This window comes from Salvelinus fontinalis, chromosome 11 (genome assembly GCF_029448725.1).
Source record: "Salvelinus fontinalis isolate EN_2023a chromosome 11, ASM2944872v1, whole genome shotgun sequence".
Classification (NCBI taxonomy): Eukaryota; Metazoa; Chordata; class Actinopteri; order Salmoniformes; family Salmonidae; genus Salvelinus; species Salvelinus fontinalis.
Genome location: NC_074675.1, coordinates 2,307,132 through 2,334,631, shown reverse-complemented (window position 1 = coordinate 2,334,631; position 27,500 = coordinate 2,307,132). Strand labels below are relative to the sequence as shown.

The window sequence follows — 27,500 nt, the reverse complement described above, 5'->3', positions numbered from 1 at the left end:
ATAGTATGTTGGTACAGCTGGATGTTATAGTATGTTGGTACAGCTGGATGTTATAGTATGTTGGTACAGCTGGATGTTATAGTATGTTGATACAGCTGGATGTTATAGTATGTTGGTACAGCTGGATGTTATAGTATGTTGATACAGCTGGATGTTATAGTATGTTGATACAGCTGGATGTTATAGTATGTTGATACAGCTGGATGTTATAGTATGTTGATACAGCTGGATGTTATAGTATGTTGATACAGCTGGATGTTATAGTATGTTGATACAGCTGGATGTTATAGTATGTTGATACAGCTGGATGTTATAGTATGTTGGTACAGCTGGATGTTATAGTATGTTGATACAGCTGGATGTTATAGTATGTTGATACAGCTGGATGTTATAGTATGTTGATACAGCTGGATGTTATAGTATGTTGATACAGCTGGATGTTATAGTATGTTGATACAGCTGGATGTTATAGTATGTTGGTACAGCTGGATGTTATAGTATAGTATGTTGATACAGCTGGATGTTATAGTATGTTGATACAGCTGGATGTTATAGTATAGTATGTTGATACAGCTGGATGTTATAGTATGTTGATACAGCTGGATGTTATAGTATGTTGATACAGCTGGATGTTATAGTATGTTGATACAGCTGGATGTTATAGTATGTTGATACAGCTGGATGTTATAGTATGTTGATACAGCTGGATGTTATAGTATGTTGATACAGCTGGATGTTATAGTATGTTGATACAGCTGGATGTTATAGTATGTTGATACAGCTGGATGTTATAGTATGGTGATACAGCTGGATGTTATAGTATGTTGATACAGCTGGATGTTATAGTATGGTGATACAGCTGGATGTTATAGTATGGTGATACAGCTGGATGTTATAGTATGTTGATACAGCTGGATGTTATAGTATGGTGATACAGCTGGATGTTATAGTATGTTGATACAGCTGGATGTTATAGTATGGTGATACAGCTGGATGTTATAGTATGGTGATACAGCTGGATGTTATAGTATGGTGATACAGCTGGATGTTATAGTATGGTGATACAGCTGGATGTTATAGTATGTTGATACAGCTGGATGTTATAGTATGGTGATACAGCTGGATGTTATAGTATGTTGATACAGCTGGATGTTATAGTATGGTGATACAGCTGGATGTTATAGTATGGTGATACAGCTGGATGTTATAGTATGTTGATACAGCTGGATGTTATAGTATGTTGATACAGCTGGATGTTATAGTATGGTGATACAGCTGGATGTTATAGTATGGTGATACAGCTGGATGTTATAGTATGGTGATACAGCTGGATGTTATAGTATGGTGATACAGCTGGATGTTATAGTATGTTGATACAGCTGGATGTTATAGTATGGTGATACAGCTGGATGTTATAGTATGGTGATACAGCTGGATGTTATAGTATGGTGATACAGCTGGATGTTATAGTATGTTGATACAGCTGGATGTTATAGTATGTTGATACAGCTGGATGTTATAGTATGGTGATACAGCTGGATGTTATAGTATGGTGATACAGCTGGATGTTATAGTATGGTGATACAGCTGGATGTTATAGTATGGTGATACAGCTGGATGTTATAGTATGTTGATACAGCTGGATGTTATAGTATGGTGATACAGCTGGATGTTATAGTATGGTGATACAGCTGGATGTTATAGTATGGTGATACAGCTGGATGTTATAGTATGTTGATACAGCTGGATGTTATAGTATGTTGATACAGCTGGATGTTATAGTATGGTGATACAGCTGGATGTTATAGTATGGTGATACAGCTGGATGTTATAGTATGGTGATACAGCTGGATGTTATAGTATGGTGATACAGCTGGATGTTATAGTATGTTGATACAGCTGGATGTTATAGTATGGTGATACAGCTGGATGTTATAGTATGTTGATACAGCTGGAGAAGGGAAGTGTTTGTGTGTGTACTTGTACTCTCTCCTCTGTGTGTGTTCTTGCATGTGCCTAGCTCTCCTGTGTGTGTTCTTGCATGTGCCTAGCTCTCCTGTGTGTGTTCTTGCATGTGTCCAGCTCTCCTGTGTGTGTACTTGCATGTGTCCAGCTCTCCTGTGTGTGTACTTGCATGTGTCCAGCTCTCCTGTGTGTGTACTTGCATGTGTCCAGCTCTCCTGTGTGTGTACCTGCATGTGTCCAGCTCTCCTGTGTGTGTACTTGCATGTGTCCAGCTCTCCTGTGTGTGTACTTGCATGTGTCCAGCTCTCCTGTGTGTGTACTTGCATGTGTCCAGCTCTCCTGTGTGTGTACTTGCATGTGTCCAGCTCTCCTGTGTGTGTACTTGCATGTGCCTAGCTCTCCTGTGTGTGTACTTGCATGTGTCCAGCTCTCCTGTGTGTGTACTTGCATGTGTCCAGCTCTCCTGTGTGTGTACTTGCATGTGTCCAGCTCTCCTGTGTGTGTACTTGCATGTGTCCAGCTCTCCTGTGTGTGTACCTGCATGTGTCCAAGTGACAAACATCTGTACTGACGGTTCATTTCAATGTTGGGCCTGTTTCTGTGGAACTAGGGGTCGTCTAAGAGAGGGGGACCCCAAGAGAGAAAGATAACATTTTGAGGTAGGCTATCAACAGAGGTGCCTTTTGTCTTGCTGTCTCTCACACACACACACACACGCACGCACCACGCACACGCAAGCAAGCAAGCAAGCAAGCAAGCAAACAAACAAACAAACAAACAAACAAACAAACAAACAAACAAACACACACACACACACACACACACACACACACACACACACACACACACACACACACGCAATGCACACAGACCTCACCCCACCCCAGAACACACACACACACACACACACACACACACACACACACACACACACACACACACACACACACACACACACACAAACACACACACACACACACACATGCAATGCACACAGACCTCACCCCACCCCTGAACACACACACACACACACACACACACACACACACACACACACACACACACACACACACACACACACACACACACACACACACACACACACACACACACACTTGCTGAGTCAAGTCCCACGTCCATCCCCTCCTCCTTTTATCATTCTGTCCGTTCATTCAGAGTCTCTGACACAAACAGCAGACTGAGAACATCAGCAGTGGTCCATGGCTGACTGACTGGCTGACAGCTCCTGGCCTGCAGACTAAAGCCTTATCCCTGGCAGACAGTCACACGCGCGGAATGGCTTCAGTATTCTCCTCTGCTCTGTCTGCCTGCCACTCTCAGGACAGGGCAGTAGCCAGTCAATCAATAGGCAGAGAGAGAGAGTCAATTGCTGATGTTTGGGCAGGACTGTCTGTCTGTCATTCAAGGAGTCTGTGACTTATCCAATCTAATACTCTGTGGACTATTTCTTCAGGTAAAATGACTGGCTGGAATTGAAGGTGACCTTGCAGGTCAGGCAGCTTGAGTGGGGTCATCGTGGGGTCAGAATATGGTCTTGGTTCGATGATTGTACGGTCATTGTGTTATCCCTGTCTGGTCAATGTAGCTCACCTATCGGTCAGACAGGTCTCCCTGCAATAGACTGAGTATGGTGCCTGTCTGGTCAACGTAGCTCATCTATTGGTCAGACAGGTCTCCCTGCAATAGACTGAGTATGGTGCCTGTCTGGTCAACGTAGCTCATCTATTGGTCAGACAGGTCTCCCTGCAATAGACTGAGTATGGTGCCTGTCTGGTCCTTGTAGCTCACCTCTCGGTCAGACAGGTCTCCCTGCAATAGACTGAGTATGGTGCCTGTCTGGTCCTTGTAGCTCACCTCTCGATCAGACAGGTCTCCCTGCAATAGACTGAGTATGGTGCCTGTCTGGTCAACGTAGCTCACCTCTCGATCAGACAGGTCTCCCTGCAATAGACTGAGTATGGTGCCTGTCTGGTCCTTGTAGCTCACCTATTGGTCAGACAGGTCTCCCTGCAATAGACTGAGTATGGTGCCTGTCTGGTCCTTGTAGCTCACCTCTCGATCAGACAGGTCTCCCTGCAATAGACTGAGTTTCTCTCTGAGCTCCTTCAGTTCTTTCTTGTTGGACTCGATGTCTTCTGTCTTCTCTCTGTCGTCTCTGTCTCTCTGCTCCTTCAGACGCTCAATGATCCGCTCCTACAGAGAGGGTCAGAGGGTTAATGCACACATGGGGACAGTCACACATTCTCACCTGTAGAGGAATGAGTAGTTAGAACAAGGGGTCAGGGCCTCCCGAGTGGCGCAGTGGTCTAAGACACTGCATCACAGTGCTAGCTGTGCCACTAGAGATCCTGGGTTAGAGTCCAGTCTCTGTCTCAGTGGTCTAAGACACTGCATCACAGTGCTAGCTGTGCCACTAGAGATCCTGGGTTAGAGTCCAGTATCTGTCTCAGTGGTCTAAGACACTGCATCACAGTGCTAGCTGTGCCACTAGAGATCCTGGGTTAGAGTCCAGTATCTGTCTCAGTGGTCTAAGACACTGCATCACAGTGCTAGCTGTGCCACTAGAGATCCTGGGTTAGAGTCCAGTATCTGTCTCAGTGGTCTAAGACACTGCATCACAGTGCTAGCTGTGCCAATTGAGATCCTGGGTTAGAGTCCAGTCTCTGTCTCAGTGGTCTAAGACACTGCATCGCAGTGCTAGCTGTGCCACTAGAGATCCTGGGTTAGAGTCCAGGCTCTGTCTCAGTGGTCTAAGACACTGCATCGCAGTGCTAGCTGTGCCACTAGAGATCCTGGGTTAGAGTCCAGTCTCTGTCTCAGTGGTCTAAGACACTGCATCGCAGTGCTAGCTGTGCCACTAGAGATCCTGGGTTAGAGTCCAGGCTCTGTCTCAGTGGTCTAAGACACTGCATCGCAGTGCTAGCTGTGCCACTAGAGATCCTGGGTTAGAGTCCAGTCTCTGTCTCAGTGGTCTAAGACACTGCATCACAGTGCTAGCTGTGCCACTAGAGATCCTGGGTTAGAGTCCAGTATCTGTCTCAGTGGTCTAAGACACTGCATCACAGTGCTAGCTGTGCCACTAGAGATCCTGGGTTAGAGTCCAGTCTCTGTCTCAGTGGTCTAAGACACTGCATCACAGTACTAGCTGTGCCACTAGAGATCCTGGGTTAGAGTCCAGTCTCTGTCTCAGTGGTCTAAGACACTGCATCACAGTGCTAGCTGTGCCACTAGAGATCCTGGGTTAGAGTCCAGTCTCTGTCTCTGTCTCAGTGGTCTAAGACACTGCATCACAGTGCTAGCTGTGCCACTAGAGATCCTGGGTTAGAGTCCAGTCTCTGTCTCAGTGGTCTAAGACACTGCATCGCAGTGCTAGCTGTGCCACTAGAGATCCTGGGTTAGAGTCCAGTCTCTGTCTCAGTGGTCTAAGACACTGCATCACAGTGCTAGCTCTGCCACTAGAGATCCTGGGTTAGAGTCCAGTCTCTGTCTCTGTCTCAGTGGTCTAAGACACTGCATCACAGTGCTAGCTGTGCCACTAGAGATCCTGGGTTAGAGTCCAGTCTCTGTCTCAGTGGTCTAAGACACTGCATCGCAGTGCTAGCTGTGCCACTAGAGATCCTGGGTTAGAGTCCAGTCTCTGTCTCAGTGGTCTAAGACACTGCATCACAGTGCTAGCTCTGCCACTAGAGATCCTGGGTTAGAGTCCAGTCTCTGTCTCAGTGGTCTAAGACACTGCATCACAGTACTAGCTGTGCCACTAGAGATCCTGGGTTAGAGTCCAGTCTCTGTCTCAGTGGTCTAAGACACTGCATCACAGTGCTAGCTGTGCCACTAGAGATCCTGGGTTAGAGTCCAGTCTCTGTCTCAGCGGTCTAAGACACTCCATCGCAGTGCTAGCTGTGCCACTAGAGATCCTGGGTTAGAGTCCAGTCTCTGTCTCAGTGGTCTAAGACACTCCATCACAGTGCTAGCTGTGCCACTAGAGATCCTGTGTTAGAGTCCAGTCTCTGTCTCGGTGGTCTAAGACACTGCATCACAGTGCTAGCTGTGCCACTAGAGATCCTGGGTTAGAGTCCAGTCTCTGTCTCAGTGGTCTAAGACACTACATCACAGTGCTAGCTGTGCCACTAGAGATCCTGTGTTAGAGTCCAGTCTCTGTCTCAGTGGTCTAAGACACTGCATCACAGTGCTAGCTCTGCCACTAGAGATCCTGGGTTAGAGTCCAGTCTCTGTCGCAGCCGTCCGCGACCGGGAGACCCATGGGGCGGTGCACAATTGGCCCAGCGTCGTTTAACTGGCGCTTGAACTTACTACACTGACTAAATCACAAGCTCAGTAACATTTAATAGTGTAGTCAAGCTCACACTCCTTATATCACATCTAGAACCGTGTCTGGCAGAGTCTTCAACCTGAACAGCCAATCAGAACAACACACCACGTACTGGAAGACCAACGGTTGGCTCTGTGCATCTCACTGCTTGTTTGTGTGTCGACCTCAACCGAGCTCTGCATCGCAGCAAGGCCTTTAACATTGTGTTTTCAGAACCTGTGAATTCACATAGAACCCCTCTATTAAAACCTCTGGCCTGAGAGAGACAGGGAGACCCTAACCCTAACCCTGACCCTAACCCTAACCCTGACCCTAACCCTAACCTGAGAGAGAGAGAGGGAGAGAGAGAGACAGGGAGACCCTAACCCTAACCCTGACCCTAACCCTAACCCTGACCCTAACCCTAACCTGAGAAAGGGAGAGGGAGAGAGAGAGACAGGGAGACCCTAACCCTAACCCTGACCCTAACCCTAACCCTGACCCTAACCCTAACCTGAGAGAGGGAGAGGGAGAGAGAGAGACAGGGAGACCCTAACCCTGACCCTAACCCTAACCTGAGAGAGGGAGAGGGAGAGAGAGAGACAGGGAGACCCTAACCCTGACCCTAACCCTAACCTGAGAGAGGGAGAGGGAGAGACAGGGAGACCCTAATCCTAACCCTACCCCTAACCCTAACCTGTCTGAAATGAATCAGGTCTAAATCTGGTGCATTCAGCTAGAGGCTCTCAGAGGTGAACACCCTACCATTATAATATGAGTGAGAGGGAGAGAGAGAGGGTGAGAGAGAGAGAGTGAGAGGGAGAGAGAAAGGGTGAGAGAGAGAGAGAGAGAGAGAGAGAGAGAGAGAGAGAGAGAGAGAGAGAGAGAGAGAGAGAGAGAGAGAGAGAGAGAGAGAGAGAGAGAACAACCCAGAGATATAACGTGTGTGAGCGCTTCTCCTAACAACCCATTATAACACAACTCTGACTCAAGAAAGAAATACTCTAAATCCTAAAAGGATGGATGGAAGGAGGGATGGAAGGAAGGAAGGAAGGAAGGAAGGAAGGAAGGAAGGAAGGAAGGAAGGAAGGAAGGAAGGAAGGAAGGAAGGAGGGAGGGAGGGAAATAATGTGTGAGCTGTTCTAATAACACACCTTCTGACCTGAGAAAGAAAACAACTAAAACCTATTGAGGAGGAGGGAGGAATGGAGGAAGGGAAGGAGAGAGAGGGAGGGAAGGAGGGAGGGATGGAGGGAAGGAGTGAGAGGAGGGAGGGATGGAGGAAGGGAAGGAGAGAGAGGGAGGGAGGGAAGGAGGGATGGAGGAAGGAGAGAGAGGGAGGGAAGGAGGGAGGGATGGACGGAGAGAGGGGGAAGAAAGGAGGGTGGGATGGAGGGAAGGAGAGAAGGGGAGGAAAGGAGGGATGGAGGGAGAGAGGAGAGGAGGGATGGAGGGAGGAAAGGAGGGATGGAAATAATCTGAAACAACACCAGTTGTAAGAGCAGGGCGTCTGGCCGCGGCCCAAACTCACTGTCAACGGCCTGTGAAAGGAGACGTGTAGAAACCTCTGGTGAAAATAGTTATTTATTTTAAAAAATATCTTTATTGGCCCAATAATTTACATCAATTGGGTACACTTCACTTTATTTTAACAGTACTAAAGTTAAAGTTAAAACCAAGCCCCCAGCTCGGCCTCTACATACAGAACCACCTGATGTGTCCGGTGAAAAGAGAGAGGGAGACAGAGAAAAGTGAGTGAAAGGGGAGGGGTAGAGAGAGAAAAAGGGGAGGGAGAGAGAGAAAGTAGAGAGTGAAAGAGAGAGAGCAAGATCGACTTTCGAAAGAGAGATATTGTGCTCTGCTCGCCTCGGAGCAGTTTCACACCCTGGCCGGCCAAAACTCACACACCAAGCACCATCCTCACACACCAAGCACCATCCTGACACACCAAGCACCATCCTCACACACCAAGCACCATCCTGACACACCAAGCACCATCCTCACACACCAAGCACCATCCTCACACACCAAGCACCATCCTGTTACACCAAGCACCATCCTCACACACCAAGCACCATCCTGACACACCAAGCATCATCCTGACACACCAAGCACCATCCTGACACGCCAAGCACCATCCTGACACACCAAGCACCATCCTCACACACCAAGCACCATCCTGACACACCAAGCACCATCCTCACACACCAAGCATCATCCTCACACACCAAGCACCATCCTGTTACACCAAGCACCAACCTCACACACCAAGCACCATCCTGTTACACCAAGCACCATCCTCACACACCAAGCACCATCCTCACACACCAAGCACCATCCTGACACACCAAGCACCATCCTGACACACCAAGCACCATCCTGACACACCAAGCACCATCCTCACACACCAAGCACCATCCTCACACACCAAGCACCATCCTCACACACCAAGCACCATCCTGACACACCAAGCACCATCCTGACACACCAAGCACCACCCTCACACACCAAGCACCACCCTTACACACCAAGCACCATCCTGACACACCAAGCACCATCCTGACACACCAAGCATCATGCTGACACACCAAGCACCATCCTCACACACCAAGCACCACCCTCACACACCAAGCACCATCCTGTTACACCAAGCACCATCCTCACACACCAAGCACCATCCTGTTACACCAAGCACCATCCTCACACACCAAGCACCATCCTCACACACCAAGCACCATCCTGACACACCAAGCATCATCCTGACACACCAAGCACCATCCTCACACACCAAGCACCACCCTCACACACCAAGCACCATCCTGTTACACCAAGCACCATCCTCACACACCAAGCACCATCCTGTTACACCAAGCACCATCCTCACACACCAAGCACCATCCTCACACACCAAGCACCATCCTGACACACCAAGCATCATCCTGACACACCAAGCACCATCCTCACACACCAAGCACCATCCTCACACACCAAGCACCATCCTGTTACACCAAGCACCATCCTCACACACCAAGCACCATCCTCACACACCAAGCACCATCCTGACACACCAAGCACCATCCTGACACACCAAGCACCACCCTCACACACCAAGCACCACCATCACACACCAAGCACCACCCTCACACACCAAGCACCATCCTGACACACCAAGCACCATCCTGACACACCAAGCACCATCCTCACACACCAAGCACCATCCTCACACACCAAGCACCATCCTGTTACACCAAGCACCATCCTCACACACCAAGCACCATCCTCACACACCAAGCACCATCCTGACACACCAAGCACCCTCCTGACACACCAAGCACCATCCTGACACACCAAGCATCATCCTGACACACCAAGCACCATCCTCACACACCAAGCACCATCCTCACACACCAAGCACCATCCTGTTACACCAAGCACCATCCTCACACACCAAGCACCATCCTGACACACCAAGCACCATCCTGTTACACCAAGCACCATCCTGACACACCAAGCACCATCCTGACCCACTAGTGTAGTAGTGTGGTAGTGTAGTAGTGTGGTAGTGTAATAGTGTGGTAGTGTAGTAGTGTAGTAGTGTACTAGTGTAGTAGCGTGGTAGCGTGGTAGTGTAGTAGTGTAGTAGTGTGGTAGTGTAGTAGTGTGGTAGTGTAGTAGTGTGGTAGTGTGGTAGTGTAGTAGTGTGGTAGTGTGGTAGTGTGGTAGTGTAGTGTAGTAGTGTAGTAGTGTACTAGTGTACTAGTGTAGTAGTGTACTAGTGTACTAGTGTACTAGTGTACTAGTGTACTAGTGTAGTAGCGTGGTAGCGTGGTAGTGTAGTGTAGTAGTGTAGTAGTGTACTAGTGTAGTAGTGTAGTGGTGTACTAGTGTAGTAGTGTAGTAGTGTGGTAGTGTGGTAGTGTAGTAGTGTAGTAGTGTAGTGTAGTAGTGTAGTAGTGTAGTGTAGTAGTGTAGTAGTGTAGTAGTGTACTAGTGTACTAGTGTAGTAGTGTACTAGTGTAGTAGTGTGGTAGTGTAGTAGTGTAGTAGTGTGGTAGTGTAGTGTAGTAGTGTAGTGTATTGTAGTAGTGTAGTAGTGTGGTAGTGTAGTGTAGTAGTGTAGTAGTGTAGTAGTGTAGTAGTGTAGTAGTGTACTAGTGTAGTAGTGTAGTGGTGTCTAGTGTAGTAGTGTAGTAGTGTAGTAGTGTAGTAGTGTGGTAGTGTAGTGTAGCAGTGTAGTGTAGTGTAGTAGTGTAGTAGTGTGGTAGTGTGGTAGTGTAGTAGTGTAGTAGTGTGGTAGTGTAGTAGTGTAGTAGTGTGGTAGTGTGGTAGTGTGGTAGTGTAGTGTAGTAGTGTAGTAGTGTAGTAGTGTAGTAGTGTGGTAGTGTGTAGTAGTGTAGTAGTGTAGTAGTGTAGTAGTTTAGTAGTGTAGTGTAGTAGTGTAGTAGTGTAGTAGTGTAGTAGTGTACTAGTGTAGTAGTGTGTAGTAGTGTAGTGTAGTAGTGTGGTAGTGTAGTGTAGTGTGGTAGTGTGGTAGTGTAGTGTAGTGTGGTAGTGTGGTAGTGTAGTAGTGTGGTAGTGTAGTGTAGTAGTGTGGTAGTGTAGTGTAGTAGTGTGGTAGTGTAGTGTAGTAGTGTGGTAGTGTAGTGTAGTAGTGTGGTAGTGTAGTGTAGTGTGGTAGTGTGGTAGTGTAGTGTAGTGTGGTAGTGTGGTAGTGTAGTAGTGTGGTAGTGTAGTGTAGTAGTGTGGTAGTGTAGTGTAGTAGTGTGGTAGTGTAGTGTAGTAGTGTGGTAGTGTAGTGTAGTAGTGTAGTAGTGTAGTAGTGTAGTGCTGTACTGCTGTGTATTATAGCATCATTCTCAGTCACCAACTAAACCACAGCTTTTATTTTCATAGATACCACAAATTCTAATTTTACAATAACGGCCGAACCCTCCCTAACCCTCCCAAACCCTCCCGAACCCTCCCTAACCCTCCCTAACCCTCCCGAACCCTCCCTAACCCTCCCGAACCCTCGCTAACCCTCCCTAACCAAACCCTCCCTAACCCTCCCTAACCAAACCCTCCCTTACCCTCCCAAACCCTCCCTAACTCTCCCTAACCCTCCCTAACTCTCCCTAACCAAACCCTCCCTAACCCTCCCTAACCAAACCCTCCCTAACCCTCCCTAACCAAGCCCTCCCTAACCCTCCCTGCCAAACCCTCCCTAACCTGGACAGCCAAACCCTCCCTAACCTGGACAGCCAAACCCTCCCTAACCTGGACAGCCAAACCCTCCCTAACCTAGACAGCCAAACCCTCCCTAACCTAGACAGCCAAACCCTCCCTAACCTGGACAGCCAAACCCTCCCTAACCTGGACAGCCAAACCCTCCCTAACCCTCCCTAACCTGGACAGCCAAACCCTCCCTAACCTAGACAGCCAAACCCTCCCTAACCTGGACAGCCAAACCCTCCCTAACCTGGACGGCCAAACCCTCCCTAACCTGGACAGCCAAACCCTCCCTAACCTGGACAGCCTATCCCTGCCAAACCCTCCCTAACCTGGACAGCCAAACCCTCCCTAACCTGGACAGCCAAACCCTCCCTAACCTGGACAGCCAAACCCTCCCTAACCTGGACAGCCAAACCCTCCCTAACCTGGACAGCCAAACCCTCCCTAACCTGGACAGCCAAACCCTCCCTAACCTGTACGAAGCTGGGCCAATTGTGCGCCACCCTGTGGTACTCCCAATCACGGCCGGCTGTGATACAGCCCGGGATCGAACCAGTGTCTGTAGTGCCACTCGGGAGCCCCAAAGCTCATGTGTGTTTCTATAATATATACCTTCTCAGCCAGGGCTTCCTCCAAGGTGGTGAGAGCTGTGTCAGTGTTGGAGGTGTCTGTCTGGAGGGACCTGACTCTGTCCTTCAGATTACTCATCTGGTTCTCCTTGTCTCTCAGCTGCTCCTGCAGATTCTCAATCTGAACAGAGGGAGAGACAGGAAAGGAGGGAGGAAGGGGAGGAGGAGGGGGGGGTGAAGGGAGGGGGGGTGTGAAGGGAGGGGGGGAGAAGGGAAGGAAGAGGGGGGTGATGGGAGGGGGGGAGCAAGCGGGATGGAGGAGAAGAGAGGGAGGGAAGGAGGGGAGGAAGAAGAGAGGGAGGGAAGGAGGGGAGGAAGGAGAGAGGGAGGGAGGGGAACAGATGAGGGAAGGAGAGAGAGAGAGGGAGAAAGGGAGAATGGATGATGGAGGGAGAGAGAGCATTGTGAGTCAGCAGAAAACACATACTCTTGCTTGAGTGACACACACACACACACACACACACACACACACACACACACACACACACACACACACACACACACACACACACACACACACACACACACACACACACAAGCACACACACACACGACAAACAAAGACAGAGAAGCATGTGTTCAATGTAGAACGAACAAACAGACAGAACACAACAGAACAGACAGAACACAACAGAACAGACAGAACACAATACAACAGACAGAACACAACAGAACAGAACAGAACAGACAGAACACAATACAACAGACAGAACACAACAGAACAGACAGAACAGAACACAATACAACAGACAGAACAGAACAGAACAGACAGAACAGAACACAATACAACAGACAGAACAGAACAGAACAGACAGAACACAATACAACAGACAGAACACAACAGAACAGAACAGAACAGACAGAACACAACAGAACAGACAGAACAGAATACAACAGACAGAACAGAACAGAACAGACAGAACACAATACAACAGACAGAACACAACAGAACAGAACAGACAGAACACAACAGAACAGACAGAACACAATACAACAGACAGAACACAACAGAACAGACAGAACAGAACACAATACAACAGACAGAACAGAACAGACACAACACAACAGAACACAACAGAACAGACAGAACAGAACACAATACAACAGACAGAACACAACATAACACAACAGAACAGAACACAATACAACAGACAGAACACAACATAACAGACAGAACAGAACACAATACAACAGACAGAACAGAACAGACAGAACACAACATAACACAACAGAACAGACAGAACACAATACAACAGACAGAACACAACAGAACAGAACACAACAGAACACAACAGAACAGACAGAACAGAACACAACACAACAGAACACAACAGAACAGACAGAACACAATACAACAGACAGAACACAACACAACAGAACAGAACAGACAGAATATAACAGAACACAACAGAACATAACACAACAGAACAGAACAGAACAGACAGAATATAACAGACAGAACAGAACAGACAGAACACAATACAACAGACAGAACACAACAGAACAGAACAGAACAGAACAGACACAACACAACAGACAGAACAGAACAGACAGAATATAACAGACAGAACAGAACAGACAGAACACAACAGAACAGACAGAACAGAACAGACAGAATATAACAGACAGAACACAATACAACAGACAGAACACAACAGAACAGACAGAACACAACAGAACAGAACAGACAGAATATAACAGACAGAACAGACACGGCAGAACAGATGGAACAGAACAGACAGAACAGACAGAACAGACAGAATATAACAGACAGAACAGACACAGCAGAAAAGACGGAACAGAACAGACAGAACAGACAGAACAGAACAGACAGAACACACTGTGGCCATTGAGATTTTCCAGCGCAAAGCGATGTTTCCTGAATAGCGTTGCAAAGGGAAGGTATATTACTGGAAACGTTTACCAGTAAACTGAATAAATTATTTACACAAAAAATTGATGGGTGAATAAAACAGTGTTTAATTTGCATTGTCAACTTTTCTTATCTGTCTGTGAAAGGTGGCTTTAGTACCTGGAGCTGAGAGGTTGATACATGGCATGGGTATGTGAGAGAGCTCACAACACACACACACACTTAATCATTCTCTCCCTCTCTTACACACACACACACACACACACACACACACACACACACACACACACACACACACACACACACACACACACACACACACACACACACACACACACACACACACACACACACACACACACACACACACACACACACACATCCATTCATCATCAGAGACAGCTCAATGAAGAGACTGTCTGTTTCTTTCTCCTATTTCACATTTAATTAAACACAGACTGATTTGATTAATACCTGCAATATTCTGTCTATCGCGTTTGACATAAGTGTGTGTCAATATATCACCTCACGTATGAATGTGAATGTCCTCTCTCCCTCCCCTCCCTTTCTCTCTCCCATTCTCTCTCTCCCTCCCCTCCCTTTCTCTCTCCCGTTCTCTCTCTCACTCCCCTCTATTCCCCTCTCCCATTCTCTCTCCCTCCCCTCTCTTTCCCTCTCCCATTCTTTCTCTCCCTCCCCTCCCGTTCTCTCTCTCCCTCCCCTCTATTCCCCTCTCCCATTCTCTCTCTCCCCTCCCATTCTCTCTCCAATTCTCTCTCTCCCTCCCCTCTCTTTCCCTCTCCCATTAACTCTCTCTATGACTCTCTCTGTTGAAATAATGATTGAGGGGGTGAGAACCAAAGTACAAAAACTAATCACACCATAAATATAGTTAATTGCGGTTAATCACAAATATAAAATGCATTATTCAGCGTCTAAATATGAACGTGTTTTGTTTCTCTGAGGCAGTTTGTTGACTTCATCTCTGTTCTTATCTGTCAAAGTCAGGTCAAAGTTGGTAACCATGGCAATGAGCTGTCCCCTGGCTCATCCAATCAGAAGGCTGGAGGGAAGGCTGGTGTATGATCCACTCCAAATCAGCCTGAAGGTCCCCCCTAACCCCGCGGCACCCCTAACCCCGCAACGCCCCTAACCCCGCAGCGCCCCTAACCCCTAACCCCGCAGCGCCCCTAACCCCTAACCCCGCAGCACCCCTAACCCCTAACCCCGCAGCGACCCTAACCGCTAACCCCTAACCCCGCAGCACCCCTAACCCCGCAGCACCCCTAACCCCTAACCCCGCGGCACCCCTAACCCCGCAACACCCCCTAACCTCGCAGCACCCCTAACCCCTAACCCCGCGGCGCCCCTAACCCCTAACCCCGCAGCACCCCTAACCCCTAACCCCGCAGCACCCCTAACCCCTAACCCCGCAGCGCCCCTAACCTCGCAGCACCCCTAACCCCTAACCCCGCAGCGCCCCTAACCCCGCAGCACCCCTAACCCCTAACCCCGCAGCACCCCTAACCTCGCAGCACCCCTAACCCCGCAGCGCCCCTAACCCCGCGGCGCCCCTAACCCCGCAGCGCCCCTAACCCCTAACCCCGCAGCGCCCCTAACCTCGCAGCACCCCTAACCCCTAACCCCTAACCCCGCAGCGCCCCTAACCCCTAACCCTGCAGCACCCCTAACCCCTAACCCCGCAGCGCCCCTAGCCCCGCAGCACCCCTAACCCCTAACCACTAGCCCCGCAGCACCCCTAACCCCTAACCCCTAACCCCGCAGCGCCCCTAGCCCCGCAGCACCCCTAACCCCTAACCCCGCAGCACCCCTAACCCCTAACCCCGAGGCTAACCTCTAACCCCGCAGCGCCCCTAACCCCTAACCCCTTTATCTCCTATCCTCCCCCCCTCAGTCTTTATCTCCTATCCTCCCCACTCCCTCTCAGTCTTTATCTCCTATCCTCCTCCCCTCTCCCTCTCAGTCTTTATCTCCTATCCTCCCCCCCTCTCCCTCTCAGTCTTTATCTCCTATCCTCCCCTCTCCCTCTCAGTCTTTATCTCCTATCCTCCCCTCTCCCTCTCAGTCTTTATCTCCTATCCTCCTCCCCTCTCCCTCTCAGTCTTTATCTCCTACCCTCCTCTCCCTCTCAGTCTTTATCTCCTATACTCCCCTCTCCCTCTCAGTCTTTATCTCCTATCCTCCCCTCTCCCTCTCAGTCTTTATCTCCTATCCTCCTCTCCCTCTCAGTCTTTATCTCCTATCCTCCCCTCTCTCTCTCAGTCTTTATCTCTATCCTCCTCCCCTCTCCCTCTAGGTCTTTATCTCCTATCCTCCTCCCCTCTCCCTATCAGTCTTTATCTCCTATCCTCTCCTCTCCCTCTCAGTCTTTATCTCCTATCCTCCCCCCCTCTCCCTCTCAGTCTTTATCTCCTATCCTCCCCCCCACTCCCTCTCAGTCTTTATCTCCTATCCTCCCCTCTCCCTCTCAGTCTTTATCTCCTATCCTCCTTTCCCTCTCAGTCTTTATCTCCTATCCTCCCCTCTCCCTCTCAGTCTTTATCTCCTATCCCCCCCTCTCCCTCTCAGTCTTTATCTCCTATCCTCCCCTCTCCCTCTCAGTCTTTATCTCCTATCCTCCTCTCCCTCTCAGTCTTAATCTCATATCCTCCCCCCTCTCCCTCTCAGTCTTTATCTACTATCCTCCCCCCCTCTCCCTCTCAGTCTTTATCTCCTACCCCCCCGTCTCCCTCTCAGTCTTTATCTCCTATCCTCCCCTCTCCCTCTCAGTCTTTATCTCCTATCCTCCTCTCCCTCTCAGTCTTTATCTTCTATCCTCCCCTCTCCCTCTCAGTCTTTATCTCCTATCCCCCCCTCTCCCTCTCAGTCTTTATCTCCTATCCTCCCCTCTCCCTCTCAGTCTTTATCTCCTATCCTCCTCTCCTTCTCAGTCTTTATCTCCTATCCTCCCCTCTCCCTCTCAGTCTTTATCTCCTATCCTCCCCTCTCCCTCAGTCTTTATCTCCTATCCTCCTCCCCTCTCCCTCTCAGTCTATATCTCCTATCCTCCTCCCCTCTCAGTCTTTATCTCCTATCCTCCTCTCCCTCTCAGTATTTATCTCCTATCCTCCCCTCTCCCTCTCAGTCTTTATCTCCTGTCCTCCTCTCCCTCTCAGTCTTTATCTCATATCCCCCCCCCTCTCCATCTCAGTCTTTATCTCCTATCCTCCTCTCCTCTCCCTCTCAGTCTTTATCTCATATCCTCCTCTCCTTCTCAGTCTTTATCTCCTATCCTCCCCTCTCCCTCTCAGTCTTTATCTCCTAACCTCCTCTCCCTCTCAGTCTTTATCTCCTATCCTCCCCCCTCTCCCTCTCAGTCTTTATCTCCTATCCTCCCCCCTCTCCCTCTCAGTCTTAATCTCCTATCCTCCCCACTCCCTCTCAGTCTTTATCTCCTATCCTCCTCCCCTCTCCCTCTGTCTTTATCTCCTATCCCCCCCTCTCCCTCTCAGTCTTTATCTCCTATCCTCCCCTCTCCCTCTCAGTCTTTATCTCCTATCCTCCTCTCCCTCTCAGTCTTTATCTCCTATCCTCCTCCCCTCTCCCTCTGTCTTTATCTCCTATCCTCCTCCCCTCTCCCTCTCAGTCTTTATCTCCTATCCTCCTCCCCTCTCAGTCTTTATCTCCTATCCTCCTCTCCCTCTCAGTCTTTATCTCCTATCCTCCCCTCTCCCTCTCAGTCTTTATCTCCTATCATCCTCCCCTCTCAGTCTTTATCTCCTATCCTCCTCTCCCTCTCAGTCTTTATCTCCTATCCTCCCCTCTCCCTCTCAGTCTTTATCTCCTATCCTCCTCCCCTCTCCCTCTCAGTCTTTATCTCCTATCCTCCTCCCCTCTTTCTTTATCTCCTATCCTCCCCTCTCCCTCTCAGTCTTTATCTCCTATCCTCCTCTCCCTATCAGTCTTTATCTCATATCCTCCCCTCTCCCTCTCAGTCTTTATCTCCTATCCTCCTCTCCCTCTCAGTCTTTATCTCCTATCCTCCCCTCTCCCTCTCAGTCTTAATCTCATATCCCCCCCTCTCCCTCTCAGTCTTTATCTCCTATCCTCCCCCCCCTCTCCCTCTCAGTCTTTATCTCCTATCCTCCTCCCCTCTCAGTCTTTATCTCCTATCCTCCTCTCCCTCTCAGTCTTTATCTCCTATCCTCCCCTCTCCCTCTCAGTCTTTATCTCCTATCCTCCCCTCTCCCTCTCAGTCTTTATCTCCTATCCTCCCCTCTCCCTCTCAGTCTTTATCTCCTATCCTCCTCCCCTCTCCCTCTCAGTCTTTATCTCCTATCCTCCTCCCCTCTTTCTTTATCTCCTATCCTCCCCTCTCCCTCTCAGTCTTTATCTCCTATCCTCCTCTCCCTATCAGTCTTTATCTCCTATCCTCCCCTCTCCCTCTCAGTCTTTATCTCCTATCCTCCCCTCTCCCTCTCAGTCTTTATCTCCTATCCTTCTCTCCTTCTCAGTCTTTATCTACTATCCTCCCCTCTCCCTCTCAGTCTTTATCTCCTATCCTCCTCTCCCTCTCAGTCTTTATCTCCTATCCCCCCCTCTCCCTCTGTCTTTATCTCCTATCCTCCTCCCCTCTCCCTCTCAGTCTTTATCTCCTATCCTCCTCCCCTCTCAGTCTTTATCTCCTATCCTCCTCTCCCTCTCAGTCTTTATCTCCTATCCTCCCCTCTCCCTCTCAGTCTTTATCTCCTATCCTCCCCTCTCCCTCTCAGTCTTTATCTCCTATCCTCCTCCCCTCTCCCTCTCAGTCTTTATCTCCTATCCTCCTCCCCTCTGTCTTTATCTCCTATCCCCCCTCTCCCTCTGTCTTTATCTCCTATTCTCCTCTCCCTCTCAGTCTTTATCTCCTATCCTCCTCTCCCTCTGTCTTTATCTCCTATCCCCCCCTCTCCCTCTGTCTTTATCTCCTATCCTCCTCTCCCTCTCAGTCTTTATCTCCTATCCTCCCCTCTCCCTCTGTCTTTATCTCCTATCCTCCTCCCCTCTCCCTCTCAGTCTTTATCTCCTATCCTCCTCCCCTCTCAGTCTTTATCTCCTATCCTCCTCTCCCTCTCAGTCTTTATCTCCTATCCTCCCTTCTCCCTCTCAGTCTTTATCTCCTATCATCCTCCCCTCTCAGTCTTTATCTCCTATCCTCCTCTCCCTCTCAGTCTTTATCTCCTATCCTCCCCTCTCCCTCTCAGTCTTTATCTCCTATCCTCCTCCCCTCTCCCTCTCAGTCTGTATCTCCTATCCTCCTCCCCTCTTTCTTTATCTCCTATCCTCCCCTCTCCCTCTCAGTCTTTATCTCCTATCCTCCTCTCCCTCTCAGTCTTTATCTCCTATCCTCCCCTCTCCCTCTCAGTCTTTATCTCCTATCCTCCCCCCCCTCTCCCTCTCAGTCTTTATCTCCTATCCTCCTCTCCTTCTCAGTCTTTATCTACTATCCTCCTCTCTCCCTCTCAGTCTTTATCTCCTATCCTCCTCTCCCTCTCAGTCTTTATCTCCTATCCTCCCCTCTCCCTCTGTCTTTATCTTCTATCCTCCTCCCCTTTCCCTCTCAGTCTTTATCTCCCTCCTCCTCCCCTCTCAGTCTTTATCTCCTATCCTCCTCTCCCTCTCAGTCTTTATCTCCTATCCTCCCCTCTCCCTCTCAGTCTTTATCTCCTATCCTCCCCTCTCCCTCTCAGTCTTTATCTCCTATCCTCCTCCCCTCTCCCTCTCAGTCTTTATCTCCTATCCTCCTCTCCCTCTGTCTTTATCTCCTATCCTCCCCTCTCCCTCTGTCTTTATCTCCTATCCTCCTCTCCCTCTCAGTCTTTATCTCCTTTCCTCCCCTCTCGCTCTGTCTTTATCTCCTATCCTCCTCTCTGTCAGTCCAGAATCATCTTTAGCTGTTGTTCATCTTAATAATTAAAAATTATGTTTTTTTCTTCTAAACATCCCCTTAAAAAACCAATCCAACAATAATAACCTGCAACGTAGCCAACAATGAGAGTTCATGGTCGACATCGTAAGAAAATACACAATTGTGTCGACTTACAGTATGAATTTAATTAAACCGCTGAATGTTTTGGCCCAAAGGTTTCGCAGAAGAAAAACAAATGAAAATAACTTGAGTGGAAAAAGTGAGAAGAAATTTGATAATGAATTTTTCTGCCCTGGTGCATTTCAACTACAGCTGCTTCCCAAGAAGAAACAAAACCAGGGTTTGGCCGGTTTATTGTTTTAAATAATGTTCAGACATGTTTAGACAGATGTCCTAAAATCCATCCCAAATGGCACCCTATTCCCTACGTAGTGCACTAAAGTGCCATAGGGCTCTGGTCAAAAGTAGTCCACTATAAAGGATATAGGGTGCCATTTGGGATTGGTCCCTGGTCTGTGATGCTGATAGTCAGTAGAGGTGTTTTAAAGTGAATAGTTGAACGGTTTCATAGGTGAGAAAAGGGCTGTCTTGGTAATGGGGTCTCACACTGTAAACTGTTGGTTTGATCTGGTCTCTAACAGGGTTGAGTCATGTCCTATTGATCTCTGTCTCTCTCTGTCTCTCTCTGTCTCTCTCTGTCTCTCTGTGTCTCTCTCTGTCTCTCTGTGTCTCTCTGTGTCTCTCTGTGTCTCTCTGTGTCTCTCTGTCTGTGTCTCTCTGTGTCTCTCTGTCTGTGTCTCTGTCTCTCTGTGTCTCTCTGTGTCTCTCTGTGTCTCTCTGTGTCTCTCTGTGTGTCTCTGTGTGTCTCTGTCTCTCTGTGTGTCTCTGTCTCTCTCTGTCTCTCTCTGTCTCTCTCTGTCTCTCTCTGTCTCTCTCTGTCTCTGTCTCTGTCTCTGTCTCTGTCTCTGTCTCTGTCTCTGTCTCTCTCTGTCTCTCTCTTGTAGATATATTATGACGTCATTGTTTGATGTTTATGTTCTTTCTGAAGCAAGCCGAAGTTGGTGATTCTTCAGCAGGGATTCTTCAGTAGTGATTCTTCAGTAGTGATTCTTCAGCAGGGAGTCTTCAGCAGGGAGTCTTCAGTAGTGATTCTTCAGTAGTGATTCTTCAGCAGAGATTCTTCAGCAGAGATTCTTCAGCAGGGATTCTTCAGTAGGGATTCTTCAGTAGGGATTCTTCAGTAGTGATTCTTCAGCAGGGATTCTTCAGCAGGGATTCTTCAGTAGTGATTCTTCAGTAGTGATTCTTCAGCAGGGATTCTTCAGTAGTGATTCTTCAGCAGGGAGTCTTCAGTAGTGATTCTTCAGTAGGGATTCTTCAGTAGTGATTCTTCAGCAGAGATTCTTCAGCAGAGATTCTTCAGCAGGGATTCTTCAGTAGGGATTCTTCAGTAGGGATTCTTCAGTAGTGATTCTTCAGCAGGGATTCTTCAGCAGGGATTCTTCAGTAGTGATTCTTCAGCAGGGATTCTTCAGTAGTGATTCTTCAGTAGTGATTCTTCAGCAGTGATTCTTCAGCAGAGATTCTTCAGTAGTGATTCTTCAGCAGTGATTCTTCAGCAGAGATTCTTCAGTAGTGATTCTTCAGCAGAGATTCTTCAGTAGTGATTCTTCAGCAGTGATTCTTCAGCAGAGATTCTTCAGTAGTGATTCTTCAGTAAAGTCTTTGTTGTCATTCAATGAAAGACACCTTGTTTTCATGCACATGGTGGACTGACTCTGAGACCTAGAGAACTTCCACTGGCTCATTAATCACCAGTCTACCTGACAGCCTGATTGACAACCTGCCAGAAGTCAGGATATAAAACACACACCAATATGTACACAGACAAAGGTAGAAATAGACACCTTGAAATGTATGGAGGTACATTAGAAAACACACACACACACACACACACACACACACACACACACACACACACACACACACACACACACACACACACACACACACACACACACTCCTGTGCAGACTTGTCTGAACCCTCCAACCCACTTGACATTCAGAGAGACTGTTCCTTTGATCCAGTCTGCTTCTTCAGACTGGCTGTGGTGTAACACTGTCTCATTAGGGCCCTGGATAACACACACCACACCAGACACACACACACACACACACACACACACACCAGACACACACACACACCAGACACACACACACACACACCAGACACACACACACCAGACACACACACACCAGACACACACACACCAGACACACACACCAGACACAAACACACCCGACACACACACCACACCAGACACACACACACCAGACACACACACCGAGACACACACACACCAGACACACACACACCAGACACACACACACCAGACACACACACACCAGACACACCACACCAGACACACACACACACCAGACACACACACACACCAGACACACACACACCAGACACACACACCGAGACACACACACACACACCAGACACACACACTGAGACACACACACCAGACACACACACCGAGACACACACACTGAGACACACACACCGAGACACACACACCGAGACACACACACCAGACACACACACCGAGACACACACACCAGACACACACACCAGACACACACACCGAGACACACACACTGAGACACACACTAGACAGACACACCAGACACACACACCAGACACACACACCGAGACACACACACCAGACACACACACCAGACACACACACTGAGACACACACTGAGACACACACACCAGACACACACACCAGACACACACACCAGACACACACACTGAGACACACACACTGAGACACACACACCGAGACACACACACCAGACACACACACCGAGACACACACACACTGAGACACACACTAGACAGACACACCAGACACACACACCAGACACACACACCGAGACACACACACCAGACACACACACCAGACACACACACCGAGACACACACACTGAGACACACACTAGACAGACACACCAGACACACACACCAGACACACACACCGAGACACACACACCAGACACACACCGAGACACACACACTGAGACACACACTAGACAGACACACCAGACACACACACCAGACACACACACCAGACACACACACCGAGACACACACACCAGACACACACACCAGACACACACACTGAGACACACACTGAGACACACACCAGACACACATACCAGACACACACACCAGACACACACACCGAGACACACACACCGAGACACACACCGAGAAACACACACCGAGACACACACCAGACACACACACTGAGACACACACCAGACACACACACCAGATACACACACCGAGACACACACCAGACACACACACACTGAGACACACACACTCAGACACACACACCGAGACACACACACCAGACACACACACTCAGACACACACACTGAGACACACACACCGAGACACACACCAGACACACACACTGAGACACACACCGAGACACACACACCGAGACACACACCAGACACACACACACTGAGACACACACACCGAGACACACACACTCAGACACACACACCGAGACACACACACCGAGACACACACACCGAGACACACACCAGACACACACACACTGAGACACACACACCGAGACACACACACTCAGACACACACACCGAGACACACACACCAGACACACACACTCAGACACACACACTGAGACACACACACTGAGACACACACACTGAGACACACACTGAGACACACACACTGAGACACACACACCGAGACACACACACTCAGACACACACACCGAGACACACACACCAGACACACACTGAGACACACACACTGAGACACACACACTCAGACACACACACCGAGACACACACACTCAGACACACACACTGAGACACACACACCGAGACACACACACTCAGACACACACACCGAGACACACACACTGAGACACACACACTGAGACACACACTCAGACACACACACCGAGACACACACTGAGACACACACTGAGACACACACCGAGACACACACTGAGACACACACTGAGACACACACCGAGACACACACCGAGACACACACTGAGACACACACCGAGACACACACTGAGACACACACTGAGACACACACCGAGACACACACACTCAGACACACACTCAGACACACACTCAGACACACACACTGAGACACACACTGAGACACACACACTCAGACACACACACCGAGACACACACACTGAGACACACACACTCAGACACACACTCAGACACACACACTGAGACACACACTCAGACACACACACTCAGACACACACACTCAGACACACACACTGAGACACACACCGAGACACACACACTCAGACACACACACCGAGACACACACACTCAGACACACACACTCAGACACACACACTGAGACACACACACTCAGACACACACACTGAGACACACACTGAGACACACACACTGAGACACACACTCAGACACACACACCGAGACACACACACTCAGACACACACACTGAGACACACACACTGAGACACACACTGAGACACACACACTCAGACACACACACTGAGACACACACACTGAGACACACACACTGAGACACACACTGAGACACACACACTGAGACACACACTCAGACACACACACTCAGACACACACACTCAGACACACACACTGAGACACACACTGAGACACACACACTGACACACACACTGAGACACACACTGACATTTTAATCCTGGATATTGTATGAAGTTGTCTCCAGTTAGTTGGTGTTCCGGTCCCGCCTCTCAACACACAGCAGCTGTCTCCAACATAGTCCACCCATTCTGCATCAGGCAGCTACAGACAACATCCCTACAATCACTTCTGCTAATCAATGACCACTTCACAAGATGACCCTGTGTTGTTCTTCCCAAATAACCCTTCCCTTACTAACAACAGGATGTTATCTTAGTCCTTCCTGCCAAACTCTCTGTGGTCTGCAGTATGTAGAGTATCTACACTGAAAAACATATGTGTCTTTAATAAGGGCATACATTGGGCAGGAGGTTAGGAAGTGCAGCTCATTTTGTGGGCAGTGTGCGCACAGCTTTTCTCAATAGCAATGCTTGCTCGCTCTCTCTCTCTCTCTCTCTCTGACTATGTGGCGCTCTCTCTCTCTCTCTCTCTCTGACTGTGTGGTGCTCTCTCTCTCTCTCCTAATCCATTCTCTCTCTCCCTCTTCCCTCTCTCTCTCTCTCTCTCTCCTAATCCATTCTCTCTCTCCCTCTTCCCTCTCTCTCTCTCTGACTGTGTGGCGCTCTCTCTCTCCTAATCCATTCTCTCTCTCCCTCTTCCCTCTCTGATCCTCTCTCTTTCCTTCCTCATTCTTTCTCCCATCTTTCTCTTTCTCTTTCTGGTTTTCAACTGTGGAACACAGGATGAGGACAATAGACGGCTGTCAGGAACTGCACAGGAAAGATCCCCAAATACTATCAGATTGTCGCTCTCATCTTACTCTCTCCTCTCCTCTATCCCACTCCCTCCTCTCCTCTCCTCTATCCCTCTCCTCTTATCTCACTCCTCTCCTCTCCTCTCCTCTCCTCTCCTCTCCTCTCCTCTATCCCTCATCTCCCGCCTCTCCTCTCCTCTATCCCACTCCCTCCTCTCCTCTCCTCTATCCCTCTCCTCTTATCTCCCTCCTCTCCCTCCCTCCTCTCCTCTCCTCTATCCCTCTCCTCTTATCTCCCTCCTCTCCTCTCCTCTCCTCTATCCCTCTTCTCTTATCTCCCTCCTCTCCTCTCCTCTCCTCTCCTCTCCTCTATCCCTCTTCTCTTATCTCCCTCCTCTCCTCTCCTCTCCTCTCCTCTATCCCTCTTCTCTTATCTCCCTCCTCTCCCCTACCAACCCTCTACCAGCTCTCTGCTCTGGTTTCATCCACATGTAGTAGAATATTCCAGAGACAAGAGAAGACAGAAAGAGCTTCCTGGCTGAGCCATCCTGGGGATGGGATATTTAAAGGGATGTGTTTGGGGGGGGGGGGGGGGGGGGGGGGGGGGGGGGGGGGGGCGGGGGGGGGGGGGGGGGGGAAGAAAGGAAAGAAGGAATGGAGGGAGGAGAGGGGGGGTAGCGTGAATTATTAAAGGGTGTTTTGTTTAACTTACTGATGTGCCTCTCCTCTCCTAACCCCTCCTCTCCCTCTCCTAACCCCTCCTCTCCCTCTCCTCCTCTCCCTTTCCTCCTCTCCCTCGCCTCTCCTCCTTTCCCTCTCCTCCTGCCCCCTTCTCTCCCCATCCTATCCCCTACTCTCCTCCTCTCCCTCTCCTCCACTCCTCTCCCTCTCCTCCACTCCTCTCCCTCTCCTCCTCTCTCCTCTCCTCCTCTCCCTCTCCTCCACACCTCTCCCTCTCCTCCTCTCCCTCGCCTCTCCTCGTGTCCCTCTCCTCCTGCCCCCTTCTCTCCCCACCCTATCCCCTACTCTCCTCCTCTCCCTCTCCTCCTCTCCCTCTCCTCCACTCCTCTCCCTCTCCTCCTCTCCCTCTCCTCCTGTCCCTCTCCCTCTCCTCCTGTCCCTCTCCTCCTGCCCCCTTCTCTCCCCACCCTATTCCCTACTCTCCTACTCTCCCTCTCCTCTCCCTCTCCTCCACTCCTCTCCCTCTCCTCCTCTCTCCTCCTCTCCCTCTCCTCTCCTCCATCAGTCCTGACCTCCTTATACAAAGGAGGGGATAAGGAGGTGGTGAGGAGTGAAGGGGTAAAGAGGGGTGATGAGAGAGGTGATAAGGTGTGGGTAAGGAGGGGTAAGGTGGGAGGGGATAAGGAGGGGTGAGGAGGGAGGGGGTAAGGAGGGAAAGGGTGGAGGAGGGAGGGGATAAGGATGGGGTGATGGATAGAGAAAGCAGACCCTGCTCAGCGATGCAAATGAGGGTTGGTCTGACTGGCACATGAATGGGTGAGCCCTGACAGGTAGGTGGCACGCTGCCAGGCTTTGTGTCTGCTGCACCCACCACACACAGCAGGAGGAGAGGACGAGGAGGAGGAGGAGGAGAGGACAAGGAGGAGGAGGAGGAGAGGGAGAGGAGGGGAGGGGAAGGGAGGAGAGGGAGAGGAGGAGGAGGAGGAGGAGGAGGAGGAGGAGGAGGAGGAGGAGGAGGAGAGGGAGGGGAGGATGAGGAGGAGGAGAGGGAGGGGAGGAGAGGACGAGGAGGAGGAGAGGGAGAGGAGGGGAAGGAGGAGGCGGCAGAAGAGGAGGAGGCGGAGGAGATGGAAAAAGGAGGAGGAGGAGGAGGAGAGGACGAAGAGGAGAAGGAGGAGGGGGAGAGGAGGGGAGGAGAGGACAAGGAGGAGGAGAGGAGAGGACGAGGAGGAGAAAGAGGCGGCAGAAGAGGAGGAGGCGGAGAAGATGGAAAAAGGAGGAGGAGGAGAGGAGAGGACGAGGAGGAGAAAGAGGCGGCAGAAGAGGAGGAGGCGGAGGGGATGGAGAAATATGGAAATCTGATTTATTGGAAACTTCCAGAAACTTCCTCCGATCACACAGAGAAAAAAAAAGTATAGTTTCTCTCTTTTACCCNG

At 49.6% G+C, this 27,500-nt stretch overlaps 1 protein-coding gene across 1 annotated transcript in view; it reads right to left on the bottom strand.

Moving 5' to 3' along the window:
* The window catches only part of LOC129864882 (ELKS/Rab6-interacting/CAST family member 1-like), a 169,715-nt gene extending 157,455 nt beyond the window's left edge, over window positions 1-12,260 (bottom strand). Inside the window, exons 1-2 of the mRNA XM_055937181.1 lie at window positions 12,119-12,260; window positions 4,039-4,179 (exon numbers count right to left, since the gene is read on the bottom strand). Coding sequence (XP_055793156.1) covers window positions 4,039-4,179; window positions 12,119-12,214 — 237 coding nt within the window. The 5' untranslated portion in view covers window positions 12,215-12,260. The remainder of the gene's footprint in view (window positions 1-4,038; window positions 4,180-12,118) is intronic.
* Between the last annotated feature and the right edge of the window lie 15,240 nt (window positions 12,261-27,500).